The sequence below is a fragment of the Lissotriton helveticus genome, chromosome 5_1 (genome assembly GCF_964261635.1).
Source record: "Lissotriton helveticus chromosome 5_1, aLisHel1.1, whole genome shotgun sequence".
NCBI classification, from domain to species: domain Eukaryota; kingdom Metazoa; phylum Chordata; class Amphibia; order Caudata; family Salamandridae; genus Lissotriton; species Lissotriton helveticus.
Genome location: NC_136065.1, coordinates 6,221,546 through 6,236,892, shown reverse-complemented (window position 1 = coordinate 6,236,892; position 15,347 = coordinate 6,221,546). Strand labels below are relative to the sequence as shown.

At 47.2% G+C, this 15,347-nt stretch overlaps 1 protein-coding gene across 1 annotated transcript in view; it reads right to left on the bottom strand.

Moving 5' to 3' along the window:
• Positions 1 to 15,347, bottom strand: part of LOC144754051 (class I histocompatibility antigen, Gogo-OKO alpha chain-like) — a 250,093-nt gene that overhangs the window by 22,129 nt on the left and 212,617 nt on the right. The window contains exon 7 of the mRNA XM_078641566.1: positions 74 to 118. Coding sequence (XP_078497692.1) covers positions 96 to 118 — 23 coding nt within the window. The 3' untranslated portion in view covers positions 74 to 95. The remainder of the gene's footprint in view (positions 1 to 73; positions 119 to 15,347) is intronic.

Here is a 15,347-nt window from a genome sequence, read left to right as displayed (position 1 = left end):
GAAGCTGATGAAATAAGAAGATTATTTTCATAATTGAGTAACTTGTGGCCCCTGGAGTGCTGCCGGCACCTACCTTCAGCAGAGCACTGGCTGGACTAACAGTCCGCAGGAGCTGGGCCTGCAAAGAGAAGAGAGTGTGAGACTGCTGCCTCCAGTGGGTCTCTTTTTTAGGGTTTATTTGTGGTTTTTGCAATTTAAGAAGTCAACAACAATGGTACGTTCCCGCACCAGCACAGCGAGTACCACCAGTACCCAGCAACATGACAGCATACAATAATACACAAATGCCATTTGTAAGCAGTGTGACACCTTCTGGCCCATCCTGGCCCTCGCTTGCACCCATGCCAGTCACCGCGTCTCACCCACTCACAACCGCTCCCCGTCTCTCTCCCACCGTATGAGATATGCGTCTCTTTGACAAACACAGGAGACAAGTCAGAATATGGACCTTTGTAACTAAATAGTGCCTGGAAGCGCCCTCTAAGCAGAGGCCTGTTGCACAATGAAATGCAGAAGGCGCCGGGTGAAGATATTTCAAGCCGCCTTCTCGCTGCTCTCAGATCACTTATGAAGTTTAACTTAAACAAGTCAGAGCTCACTCACATGATTTACCTTCAAAGATTTCATTTTCTCCTGCAAAAATCATACACTTCCTCCTGATATGAATGAATGAATGAATGCGCGCTTGTATAGCGTATGGGTACCCAAGGGCATCCCAGCGCTTTCTGTGACACTAATCATCCACCACTGATCAAGCAAAAAGAAGAGTCTTCAGCTGCTTCCTGAATTTCAGATGGTCAGAAATCAATGCATAGTCTTCAAGAATGCACAAGTCATGAGTGAGAAACTAGAGAGGAAAAGCCAAACATCCCCGCATGGGGGTGCATTGAATCTAAAATGGCGCCCGGGCCTCATGCACCTCTGCAAGTTTGACATCTGGCCCTAGTAACTCACGTGTGCCACAAAACTTTACTCTTTTAAATCTTTTAGGATCATCAGCGACATTGAACAGGAAGTTTACAGGACATTTCTTACATGGAAGACTCCGGGCTGAAGAGGTCTTATGCAGCTCATACATGGGTGGGGCAGAGTGTGCTCTGCCAGCGTCACTGCCGACGTTTTGTACTTGGAAATACATAAACAAGACAAGTCACTTCCTTCACATGACTCACTGTTCAGAATGCCGAGCTGCCCTGGAAGTCCCAATGAGGGCTCATTTGAAGCTTCAAGCCCAATCGGGGCTCCAAGAGGCCGGATAATTTCTCTTGAATATCCCCCTCTGTCACTCTGTGTGCACGGATTAGAAGAATGGGTATTGATCTGGAAGGCCAAGGCTGAGGACCCAAGACTGAACCCGCATGCACTGAAAGCCACCCCTGATTACCCAGAATAAGAAGCTCTGACAGAGTCAGATCTCCGGCTGGCCTCGGGGTGGAAGCGCCCGGCCCTGGGCTCCCTTCTCTTACCTGCCACGTCACAAAGTGCATGGGACGGGGCCCCACAGGCACCGGGACATCTCCCCTGCTTATCCCGGTTCAGAAGCTCTGACTGGACCCTGGCTGAACACTCCAGCTGTCATCGGGTGGAAGCCCCCAGCCAGATGTGTCACAAAGTGCCCCAGATGAGGTCCCCTAGGCACTGGGAGCTCTCACACCGCTTGCCCAGGTTCAGAATCTGTGACTAGGCTCCAGGTCAGAGCTCCAGCTGGCCCTGGGTTGGAAGGCTCTGGCCTCAGTCTCCCTTCTCTGGCCCACTGTGTCGCAGCGTGCTCGGCACAGGCTCCCACATCCACCCGGGGATCTCCCCTGCTTGTCTGGGTTCAGAAACTCTGTCCGTGCCCTGGTCAGAGCTCCGACTGGCCCTAAGCCAGAGGACCCTGGGGCCCTACTCCCTTCTCCAGCCCACTGTGTCGCAGAGTGCTCTGCACAGGGTCCCACAGGCACCCTGGGATCTCCACTGCTTGTCTGGGTTCAGAAGCTCTCTCTGGGCCCTTGTCAGAGCTCCGGCTGGCCTTAAAGTAGAAGACCCAGGGGCCTTGGACTCCCTTCTCCAGTCCACTGTGTCGCAAAGTGCACAGGGCAGGGTCCCACTGGCACCGAGAGGTCAGCCCTGATTCTTCATTGTTAGTCCTGGCACCATTGGCGTGGGTCTCCCTTCCATTTTTGTTGTTGCCTCAATGTATTTTTGCTGGTGTTAGATGCTTTGGGCACTGTGCCACTGCTGTCCAGAGCCACAGTGTAAGTGCTCCCTATTGTAAATTGATGTATTAATCAGTCGTTCCATGTTTGGCTATTTGGTTTACTTATCAGAACCTAGTCTAGTGCACTGAGTGTGCCCAGGGCGTGTAAATCCAAATGCTGCTGGCGGGCCTGCAACACTGGTTGTGCCACCCACAGAAGCAGCCTTGTAAAATGTGTCTAAGGTCTTCCATTGCAGAGCCTGCGTGCAGTCTGGTACTGTCATGCTGACTGGGCAAGTGCACCCACTTGCCAGTCCCTAAACCTTCCCTTTTCTTCATATTAGTCACCCCTATGGTAGGCCCAAGGGCAGGGTGCATAGTAAGTATAAGGTAGGACAAGCCCTGATGTGTGTGACATGTCCTAATAGTAAATTACAGCCATTTTTGTGTTTCACTATTGCAAGGCTACCTGTTCTCCATAGGCCAGAATGGGCTGTTAGAATTATTACATCTTATAATCCTAACGGGCTCAGAGAACATGGTAGAAATTCGAGTTTAGTATGCCTGGACGCAGAATAATAAAATACATCTTTTAATAAAGTTTATTTTAATTTTCTGTGTTTGCAAATACCACTTTTAGAAAGTAGGTATTTGCTTGTCTAACCTTTCAAGCCTTCCTCTGCTAGGTTGTGAATTCCTTTGTCTGGTTTTGTGAGTGACAGGGCTGGGGGATTCCAAGAGACAGGCTGAGTCACCCAGTGGTGAATAGAGAGATCTGCATCTAGATGGGAGGGAGGAGTTGCACCTGAACCTTGAATAGGGCTGTGCCTGCCTTCCACAATGCTGGCTCCACCTTCTGGGGTGCCGCTGATGTCTCTGCCCTGCACTCTGACAGAAGAGAAGGAGTCCTGTCAACAAAGTGCTCCAGGACTGTACTTGCCTTCCACAATGCTGGTTCCACCTCCTGTGGGCCGTCTGATGTTTCTGCCCTGCACTATGAAAGGAAAGGAGAAGTCTGGTAAACAGAGTGCTCAGGAACTGGTTTGGACTGGGCACAGGCCCCTCTGCCCTCAGAGAACAAACTCCTGAACCTTGAATAGGGCTGTGCCTGCCTTCCACAATGCTGGCTCCACCTCCTGGGGTGCGGCTGATGTCTCTGCCCTGCACACTGAAAGAAGAGAAGGAGTCCTGTCAACAAAGTGCTCCAGGACTGTACTTGCCTTCCACAATGCAGGCTCCACCTTCAGTGGGACGTCTGATGTTTCTGCCCTGCACTGTGAAAGGAAAGGAGAAGTCTGGTTAACAGAGTGCTCAGGAACTGGTTTGGACTGGGCACAGCACCTCTGCCCTCAGAGAACAAAGGATTTTGGGGTATAAATATTGGGACCCTGATCCCATGAAATGAGATCACTTTTGGACTACAAGAAGAAACCTTTACTGAGGAGAGGAACCTGAAGAAACTGAGGAGAGACTATTCCCAAGCTGAAGTGCTGCTTGGGGGATTGGCCTGCAGTGGTTGCCTTACTGCCAAAGGAAGGAGAAAGGAACTTTGTGAAGGATCTCCAAGGGCTTGGAAAAGAGCTTGCCTCCTGCTGAAGTCTCAGGGACAACAGACTTCAACCCCCAGCTCCCCAGAGTTCTATTGGAAGTGCCTGCTGCTGTTTTGGGCCTTCTGAGGGACTGCATGTCGCAAGCAGCTGGAAGCGCGACTCAACGAGAAGAAGCGTGTTGCCGCGCTGTGCCTGCCGTCGCAACTCCGAAGGAGGGTGTCGCCGCTGTAGTTGTCGCACTGCACCGCATCAGGAGGAGAATCTCGCAATGAGGTCGGAGCGTGTCGCCACCGCTGAGCCTGCCGTCGCAACTCCGAAGGAGGGTATCGCCGCTGGAACTGTCGCACTGCAACGCATCGAAGAATAGCCCCTCGCATCCCCGAGAAGCGCGCCGCCGTTGGAGCTGCTGCCGTCGCATCTTGGATGTCGCCGCTGTAGTTGTCGCATCGTGCGGAAGCTTCATGCATCGTGGAAGAAGAGTGTCGCCGCTGGTGCTGCTGCCGTCGCATCGTGGATGTCGCCGCTGTAGCCCACGCATCGAACAGAGAACTTCTCACATCCCCGGGAAGCGTGCCCCATCTGGAAGATCTTCACGTCTTTATTTCTTTGCACCTGAATTTTGCCGCATTTCCCTCGCTACAACATTGCTTGTCATGGAAGCGCAACGCAGCCTAAGGTACATGGACGCAAGGTGTCGCATCTAAGAACTGAACTGAACTAAGCTTAAATCTACTATCTTAAAGTCATAGTATTGTGCATTTTTGCTGTTTATGGTCATGTGGTAACTCTATATAAATTAAACTTATTTTTTATATAAAACCTGTGTGGTGTCCATTTGTAGTGTTGTCACTGGGTTACTGTATGTGGTCACAAATGCTTAACTTACAACGCCTCTGAGATAAGCCTTGACTGCTCGTGCTAAGCTACCAAGGGGGTGAGCAGGGGTTATTTTAGGAGTGTAACTCCCTTATCCTGACTAGAGGCGAGGGTCCCTATTTGTCACAAGTACCTACCTGTGCCAACTAGAGACTCTCAAATCTAACATTCATGTTCAGAAGCTCTGCCCTGGCCCCGGGTCAGAGCTCCAGCTGACCCTTGTGGGGAAGCACCAGTCACTGGGCTCCCTTCTCTAGCCCCCATGTAGCAAAATGCCTCAGACGGGGTCCCACTGCCCGGACAGGTCTCCTTGAGGCTAGCCATTTGCCTGATATCTAGCGAAGGCTCCATGAACCCATGCCTTAGAGTCCCTGTCCTCTGCCGGAGGACAGCAGAGACGTTCCCTAAGTGCAGCAACAATAACACAGCTTTGTTTTCCTTGATCACCTCATCTTGGAAAGTGCTAAGGCAGCACTTGGTGTAATGATGCACAAATGTGCTGGATCCCTGTGTCCATGGAGGTGGCTCCTCTTTAGTGGAAAGTACAGCTGATTATAAGTACGTGTCTAGATGCCCACCAGGAGCCGGATAGCTTCCTTCTCAGCCTTCTCCTCTGACAGAGCTTCACATTCACACATATACGATTTGCCAGGGCGTCAGTGGTGCGCTGGTGCGGGCCTGACTTTGGAGAGACTGAACAAACAAATGAATTGGGCTTCCATTGGCAGAGAAGGCAGCATGGGGGAATCATAGCGTTGTGCCTCACTCGCCTGGCGCTTGGCGGGGAGAACCGCGTCCGAGGGGAAGGTGGTACTTGGCTGGAAAAGAGGAGATCTGGGGGCAGGCTCAGGCACGAGAAAGGTGGATGAGATGCCAGACGGCCCAAGAACCCCTAGAAGGTTGCCTTGAGGTGAGGACGCCTGCTGTAACAGGTATCATTGCCCGCTGGTGGTACGGCCGAGACATCCAACCGGGTAGACCGCAAGGGGTGAGACCCCAAGGGGGGTGTTTGTCGGACAGGATCTGCACAGGGGCTCCCTGGATGCCGGACCTGGAGGGCCTTGTAAAGAAGAGCCACAGCGTCACTGGTACAATGGATAAAGATAAAGCAGCAAGATCAATGGGAGCGAACACTATAACTCAGTACACGACACATCCGCCACAGTTCATGATGAGGCAAACGGGAGGTAGTGACAGGGGGGATGAGGAGGAACATGAAGAGCCCTCTCGTGCAGAGCTTTTGGCTGCCATTCAGGGGTTTAGGAAGGCCCTAGAGGGCCGCAATGAGACTATCAATAGATGTCAACGTGCTGAGGGCAGATCTGCAGAAAGTAGAAGAAAAGGTCCCCGTGGCTGAGGAAGATATCGTGGACCTGCAGAGCGAGGTAGCTACGCTTAAACATCAGGTGGCCCAGATGACAATGGCCACAAGGGCCCTGAAGCAATGCGCTGAGGATGCAGAAGGGGCGTGCTCAACGCAGTAACATCAGTGTGTTGGGGTTCCCTGAGCGAGCAGAGCAAGGGTTGGCAGAGCAATTCCTGGAGCAGTGGCTACACACCCAGTTGCATCCGCGGGGACTCTCTGAGCTGTTTGTTATAGAAAGGGCTCGTAGGGCCCTGGTGCCACCTCCCCCTCCGGATGCACAACCGCGAGCCATAATAGCAAAGGTGTTGAACTATCATGACAGAGACTGTATCCTGCATGCTGCCAGGGACCGGCAGGACCTCAGCTATGAAAACAAGAAAACTACTATTTACCCTGTCTACACCAGACAAGTCCAAGAATTACGGAAATTCTTCCTGGTTTCTGGGTATTAAGTGGAAGGTATGTGACCTACAGCCGCAATTCATGCTCCTCTACCAGGCCCAACTGAAAGTACTGGCGCAAGGCAAGGCCCCCTTCTTCGAGTCTCTGGAGGAGGTGTGTATGGGGGTGCACAGTCTAAATAACGATTCCTAAATATCGACCTACAGAAATATTGAGTTGGAAATATCGAAGGTACAGAATATCGAGGTCAAGAGTATCGACCCTAAGGTAAGTAATATCGAATTTTTTTATAAAGATGTAAGTAATATCGAAGTTGGTAATATCGATAACATATATATCGATGTAACTAATTTCGATGTTACTAATATCGATATTTGTATTATTTTTATGTATTTTATTATGTATGTGTAATATGTTTTTGTTAAGTATTTTAATTGTTTTAAATTATATGTGTACTATTTTTATATATTAATAATGTTATTTTTACGTAAATTTCATGTATTAGTCCCGGAGCGGGTTGTGGGTTTATAGGGGAATAGGGTGGGAAGTAATTTAAATATACTAAATTAATTATTAATTTTTAGGAATTATAAATTAATTTGAATTAATATTTGTTTTTATTTCTGTAGTGGATTGTGGGTTTATAGGGGAATTGGGTGGGAAGTAATTTAATTGTAATTAATTAATCATTTATATTTATTTATTGGTATGGATAATTATTTTATTTATAATTAATAAATAATTGGCAATTAATTATTTCAATTGATAATTACATTTTTTAATTGGTAAATAATTATTTTAATTGGCAATTAAAATATTTTTAATTGGTATTTAATTTTTATTCATTTGATTTTTTTTAATTAATTGGTAATCAATGTTTCATAAAAAGTATTATTTGGCATGAAAAATAATTGTATTGTTTAATAATTTTTGATTGTGAATTAATTTTAAATAATTAAAATATTTTTGTAATGAAAAATATTTTATTGTTTAATACTTAGGGGTCCATTAGGATGGCGGGTAGGCTTTGCCCGCCCGCCACCCTATCGGTAAACGGGACCGCCTGCCTTAAGGGCGGGGGTCCAGACGCCAGCATTAGGATGTGCCCGCCACAGTGGCGGGCACATCCTGCATTTCTAGCATTGTGGCGGGCGGTGCTCTCAGCACCGCCCGCCACAATGCTAGAAATGCATTTCTGCATTTGCATTAACAAAGCGGCAGGCACCGCGCTTTCTTAATGCAAATGAAGGGGGGTACCACAGGTACCCCCCATGTGCAATACCCCCCTTCACTCTGGGGGCCCGCAGGGGGCCCCCAGAGTGAAGACCGCATGCCGCCACAGAAAGGCATCACCGTCAGTCCATCATAATATGGCTGGCGGTGTCTGCTTGACACCGCCACCATATTAATCATTTTCCGCCCCGGCCGCAATGCGACCGGGGCGGAAAAGTGGCAGGCGGTGTTTTGCTCCGCCGTGGTCCCCCCCGCCATTCTAATATGGCGGGGTGAATACAGGGAAGGATGGCGGGCGGATTGCCCCCGCCAGGCTGGCGGTGGCTACCGCCAGCCTGGTGGGGGCAATCCTCCCGCCATCCTAATGGACCCCTTATTATTTGGTGACTAATATTTATGAATTAATATTTATTGGTATTTATTGTTAACGTATTGTTATTTAATTATTCAATTGTAATTGCTTTTAATAATTAATTGTTTGTAAATGATATAGATTTATTTAACAATTGAATTATTCATTATTTTAAATATAAAAATGATTTATAAGTATGTTATATTTAAATTCTACGCTATACAATGCTGTCCCTACTGTTGCACCCTCAGGAGTTGGAATAGTAATTTTTACCTCTACGCTATCCAAAGCTTTCCCTATTGTTACACCCTCTGGAGTTGGAATGGTAATTTTTACCCCTACGCTATCCAAAGCTATCCCTACTGTTGCCCCCTCTGGAGTTGGAATAGTAATTTTTACCTCTAAGCTATCCAAGGATTTCCTAACTGTTGCACCCTCTGGAGTTGGAATAGTAATTTTTACCCCTACGCTATCCAACGCTTTCCCTACTGTTACACCCTCTGGAGTTGGAATAGTAATTTTTACCCCTACGCTATCCAAAGCTTTCCCTACTGTTGCCCCCTCTGGAGTTGGCATCGTAATTTTTACCTCTACGCTATCCAACGATTTCCCTAATGTTGCACCCTCTGGAGTTTGAATAGTAATTTTTACCCCTACACTATCAAACGCTTTCCCTACTGTTACACCCTCTGGAGTTGGAATAGTAATTTTTACCCCTAAGCTATCCAACGCTTTCCCTACTGTTACATCCCCTGGAGTTGGAATAGTAATTTGTATCCCTACGCTATCCAACGCTTTCCCTACTGTTGCCCCTCTGAAGTTGGAATAGTAATTTTTACCTCTACGCTATCCAACGATTTCCCTACTGATGCACCCTCTGGAGTTGAAATAGTAATTTTTACCCCTACGCTATCCAACGCTTTCCCTACTGTTGCACCCTCTGGAGTTGGAATAGTAATTTTTACCTCTACGCTATCCAATGCTTTCCTTACTGTTACACCCTCTGGAGTTAGAATAGTAATTTTTATCCCTACATCTATCCAACGCTTTCCCTACTGTTACACCCTCTGGAGTTGGAATAGTAATTTTTACCCCTAAGCTATCCAACGCTTTCCCTACTGTTACATCCTCTAAAGTTGGAATAGTAATTTTTATCCCTACGCTATCCAACGCTTTCCCTACTGTTGCCCCCTCTGGAGTTGGAATAGTAATTTTTACCTCTACGCTATCCAACGATTTCCCTACTGTTACACCCTCTGGAGTTGGAATAGTAATTTTTACCACTACTCTATCCAACGCTTTCCCTACAGATACACCCTCTGGAGTTGGAATAGTAATTTTTACCTCTACGCTATCCAATGCTTTCTCTACTGTAGCACTCTTTGGAGTTGGAATAGTAATTTTTATCCCTACGCTATCCAACGGTTTCCCTACTGTTACACCCTCTGGAGTTGGAATAGTAATTTTTACCCCTGCGCTATCCAAAGCTTTCCCTACTGTTGTCCCCTCTGGAGTTGGAATAGTAATTTTTACTTCTACGCTATCCAACGCTTTCCCTACTGTAGCACCCAATGTTATTATTACGGTAGTTTTTGGGGGACTTTGAATAGTACTTTTATTTATTTAGCTATTTAATATTTTCATTATTATTTTTGATAACGTAGTATAATAATAATTGTAAAAATATTGAAAGTATATTTCATTTTTCTAATGTATTAAATATAATTATTTGCTTTGTATTTATGTTATTGTTTTATGTTTAGATGTATTTGTCATTTGTAATATTTTTTAATAATTTATGAGTTATTAAAATAATTATTAATTGTTATTAAGTAAGTATATATTATATATTTTATGTATGTTTAATTAATGTAATATTGTATATGTATTATTTATTAATTTTAAACATTATTAAATATTTTTAACTATGTTTATTTGGTTTATAAGTGTTATTTACTTTATTTTACACTTTTTTTAATAAAAAAACGATATTTTTAATTACGGATATTTTTAACATCGATATTTTTTTCTGATATTTTTCTACTTACCATGTTGTGGATAGGATGTCGATATTCTTGCCTTCGATATTCCAGCGTCGATTTTTCTGTAGGTCGATATTTAGTCCGTTGATATTCTGTCAGTGATTCGTGTCTGGGACTGGCTGGAGATTCGACGAGATGCTCTCCCACTGCGTGAACCACGTGGCCAAAAGCGGATACGGGGCTCCCTTTCGAACAAGGGCTCCCAGTGTTAGCTTGGCTTTCAGCGACACAGAACCTGGCTCACAGGAGGAGCACAGGGTCACTGTGGGGGAGGATGGAACTTTGCAACTGGGAACCACGGATGATGGGACCTTGGATTCGCCGACCACACCTATACCGCTGGACCCTGGGGGGGCGGGGGTGATCATCCGAGACACTGTGCCTAATGGCGGACATCGTTCCTGAGACCCTGATAGACGTGCCCCGAGCCGGAGGGGGATTTAAACGAGGGCTTGTCTGTACCACTGGTGCACTGGTCACATACTCTTCCAGATGCTGTGCGCGTGCAGACGTGTTTGAATGTAGTGAGGCGGCTCCTCTGAGCGTTGCTAACATGAGAGTGAGTGGTGTGTTGGCCCAAGAGCTGGTAAGATGCAATGGAGGGAGAGAGAGTGGGAGGGGTGCACGGCCGGGTTTCAGTGCCAGGCACTGGTTGGCTTCAGCAGAATTTGTTTGCTGACAAGAAATCGCTGGTCTGTTAGAGGGTGGGCTTGCCAGGGTAGTCTGTTGTGCAGTGGTTTATTCACAAGCCCCTGTTGGGCTATTAGGGAAGCTGTGTACGTCCTGTCACAAACATGGGGTGGGCAACAGCACAGCTGCACGTGTATTGGCCGTGGGTGGGAGGTGGGAGTTTTGTTCAGTAGTTTGTTAATGGTTACAAGTACTATGGGTGTGCAGCAGGTGGAGATGTTGGGCAGCAGTCGATGGATCCCGAGAAGTGGGAAGGCCATGTTGCGACTATATGACAAAGGCGGTTAGGTTCCTCAGGACAAAGCGCAATAGGGTGCTCTCCTTCCTAAAATGACAGTGTCACGTTTGCGTGCCAGCAGGAAACGCATCAGGACTACGCATTCGCTCTGGAGTGGCAAAAAAGTGGCAGGGTCAGACATTTAATTCCTCGTATCCTATATATGCAAGGGGCACACAGGCATGGGTGGACCTGGGAACTCCGTTCACTCTCACATACATGGAGGCAGATGTTGGGGGCCGATACCTGCTACTGCGCGGAAAGCTCAATAGCCGTGACATTGCCATTTTGAATACAGATACCCCAAACACAGATGAACCTGCCTTCTACCAGGCAATGCCAGACTTAATAGCTGCAGAACTGGATGTTCCGCTTATATGGTTGGGTGATTTCAATTGCGTACTTGACCCTGACCTGGACAGACACCCCCTCAGAACCGTCACAAAACCACAATTGACCAAAACGTTGCGAGCAGTATTGAGGAAGATGGGGCTACAGGACGCCTGGCGGGAAAAACACCCGACCCAGAAGCTCTTTACATTGTATTGTATTGTAATTGCTTTTATATATCGCTTACTACCCCTGACGAGGCGTCAAATCGCTTTTTGGCGGGTAGCACGCTACTGCGGGACCCATAGAGGATTAGTGTTGAATTAGTATAGTGAAACATGCAAGTACATTTTAAGTGGTGTATAGGTTAGTCAGTTATTTGGATTTGGAATGATAGCAGAAGGATAGAGGAGGAAAAAAAGGTTTGTATTTATATAGCGCTTGTTACCCCTGATGGGGTGTTGAAACATGCTATTCATGTAGCCCATAAAGGATTATTGGTGAATTAATATGGTGAAATATGAAAGTAATTTCAGTGGTGGATATTAGTCAGTTATTTGGAGTGAGAAGGCTAGCGGAGGGATAAAGGGGAAGAAAAGTTTGCATTCATATAGCACTTGTTACCCCTGATGGATGTTGAAGCGCTTTTCTGGCGAGTAGCATGCCACTCCGTAACTCATAAAGGATTAGTGTTGAAAATTAGTATAGTAAAATATGAAGTAATTTGAGTAGTGGATATGTTATTCAGTTATTTGGGTAGAGAAGGGTAGGTGGCGGGATTTTATTATTTATTTTAGGTATTTGTAGAGCGCAACTGATACCTTGCAGGCTTCCTGGCGCTAGAGCATACTCTACTGAAGGAAAGAATGAAGAAAACCGAGGTGTCTGTCAGGCAGGCAGAGAATTTTAGGGGAATAGCCAGGTCTTAATGCGCTTCCTGAATGGAAGAAGATGAGGGATCTGGCGAATATCCGAGGGCAGACTATTCCATAACTTGGCCGCTGCGACCCTGAAGGACCTGCCTCCAGTTCTGGCTTTGTAGAATCTAGGCACTTTTACCAGGCGAGCAGATGAGGATCGTAAGTCTCTAGTGGGGGTGTACCACTGAAACAGAGCTTGCAAAGGTTTGGGCCCAAGTCCATGCAGAGCCTTAAAGACAATGCAGAGGGACTTGAAAGCCACCCGCTGCTTTAAGGGGAGCCAATGTAGCTCGGCCAGGGCCGCAGAGGCCGAGGACCTCCTCGTCCATCCAAGAGCCAGCTTGGCGGCGGCAGATTGAATTCTTTGGAGTCGGTCCACCAGCGTGACTGGAGACTCGAGGAGCAGGGCGTTACAGTAGTCAAGGCGACTAAGTATTGTACACCTGACTATTGACGCCCGAGCCTGTGCAGGGAGGAGTGGCATGATTTTACGCAGGGACCGTAACAAGGCAGTACAAATCCCCACTGTTTTTGCCACCTGGGTTTCCAAACTCAACTTATTATTGAGCATGGCTCCCAGGTTGCGAACCGAGGAGATTGGTGGAGGTTTAACTACCGTGTCTGGAGGCCAGAAATCACATGGAAACTGGCGGGGTGAACCAGTGCCGGCACAAAACAAAACCTCTGTTTTGGAGGCGTTAAATTGGAGGGAATTTCTGTGAAGCCACCCAGCCGTCTCTCTTAAACAGTCATGGAAGGAGGTAAGAGGAGTGGAATCTTCTCCTTCCCACGAGAGGATGAGCTGTGTGTCATCAGCGTAATTGACCGTTTTTATCCCGAAGGACTTAATTAACGTGATCAGCGGGCAAAGGTACACGTTAAAAAGAATGGGGCTGATGGAGGAGCCCTGAGGAACTCCCTGAGGTACCGATGTGAAGGTAGATTGAAATGGGGGGAGGGAGACAGCCTGTCTCCTGTCCCGCAGATAGGAGTGGAACCAAAGCAGCGCTGTGCCGTCCACCCCTGCCTCCCTTAGTCTCCGCAGCAGCGTACCATGGTTGACCGTATCGAATGCGGCAGACAGGTCCAGCAGTATCAATGCTACTGGCTGGCCCCTGTCTGCCCGCACGCGAAGGTCCTCCATGGCTGTCAAGACCGCTGTTTCGGTGCCGTGTGCGGGACGGAATCCGAATTGGTGATCGTCTAAAAAGTTGTTCTGTTCTAAGTGGATGGAAAGACAAGAACTGACCCATCGTTCAGCGATTTTCGCCGGGAATGGTAATAAGGAGATGGGTCGATAGTTTGATAGACAATCAGAACTGAGGGAGGGTTTTTTAAGGAGAGGCGTAACAAGCGCCTGTTTCCACAGGGTTGGGACATAACCACTGAGCAACGACTGGTTGCATATTTGGTGCAAGATCCCAAAGAGCTCCGCTCCAAAACTTTTCCAAATTTTTGGAGGCAGGGGGTCGAGCGGGGAACCCGAAGTAATTCCAAGCGCCAGTCTTTCAAACTCGGGGACCGGGATAGGAGGAAAATCCCGTAATCTGGCCGTCGGGGCGGAGCCTGGAGATGTCACGTCAGGAGAACAGGTACTAGGATCCTGAGTGTTTGATGCTCCCAGAGAGGAGGGGATTTCCAGGTTATGAATAATGGTGTTAATCTTGTTAGTAAAGAAGGCTGCGAGGTTATCACAGAGGGCTTGGGTAGGGAGCTGCAAAGGAGTAACACAGTCAGGATGAGTTAAGTTTTTAAGTATCTGAAAGATACTTTTTGAACTGTTATTGGCATTGGTGATGGTGGAGCAGTAAAAGTTGGCTTTGTTACGGGCAATGGCAGTTTTGTACGCCCGGAGGTTATCTTTCCAAAGAGATTTGTTGGTATCTGAGTAATCTTGCCTCCATCTTCTCTCTGCCTGTCTGCAGGCAAGTTTGAGTGCTCTCAAAGCGTCGTCGAACCATGGGGCAGGTGCTCGTCTCTTTGGTTTGCCCCTCTTCGGAGGCACCAGGCGATCCGCGGTGTTGGAAATCCTCGTGCAGAAGGACAGATAATTGTCCTCTACCGACTGAACGCTAGAAAAACTGTCTTCCACCTCAAAAACCGGACCGCTCAGTCTAGATTTATCCAGGAGTTTCCAGTTTCTGTACAGGAAATCGGGGCCAGAACTGAGATCCGCTCTGCTGGCCCTGCTGCCAGCTATGTAGAATTTAATGAGCGCATGGTCAGTCCAGCACATAGGCAGAATGTCGCTCAAAAATACTAGATGGGGAGTGGAGAAGATTAGATCAAGCTGGTGTCCTGCAGAATGTGTAGGTTTATTGACCAGCTGAAAAAGTCCCATACCTTCACAAGAGAGTAGAAGATTGTTAAGAGCGGAGTCCAAGCTGCCATTGGGCCATAGGTTAAAATCGCCCAAAACAATCAACTTGTTGTGAGAGGTAGCCATATTAGTAAGGGTGGTGAGAAGCGACTGCTGCTGGGTAAGGTTGAAAGCTCCCGGTGGGCGATAGCAAATCACCGCCGAGAAAGTTGATCCAGAGTGGCAGTTGATTAAGAGTCCAAGTATTTCCGTGCCGGCCACTGGATCCATGTCTATAGCACTTGTTACCCCTGATGGATGTTGAAGCGCTTTTCTGGCGAGTAGCATGCCACTCCGGAACTCATAAAGGATTAGTGTTGAAAATTAGTATAGTAAAATATGAAGTAATTTGAGTAGTGGATATGTTATTCAGTTATTTGGGTAGAGAAGGGTAGGTGGCGGGATAGTGAAGGGAAAGAGGTTTGTATTTATATAGCGCTTGCTACCCCTGATGGGGTTTTGAAGCGCAAGTAGCACGCTACTTTGGAACCCATCAGGATTAGTGTTGAATTAGTATGGTGAAACATGAAAGTAATTTTAGTGGTGGATATGTTAGTCAGTTATTTGGATTGAGAAGGGTTGGGGAGGAGTAGAAAAGAGGGAAGAGTTTAGAAAGGTTTGTTTTGGGGGATCGGTATAGTAAAAGAAGTGTAAGATGATGCAAGGAGGGGTAGAGTAGGAGAAAGTCTAGAAAGGGTTATTTTGGGGATCTTAGTAGTGGTATTGGGTTTGGGGTCTCATTTCCTTTCCATACTTGTGCCAGAAGGGATA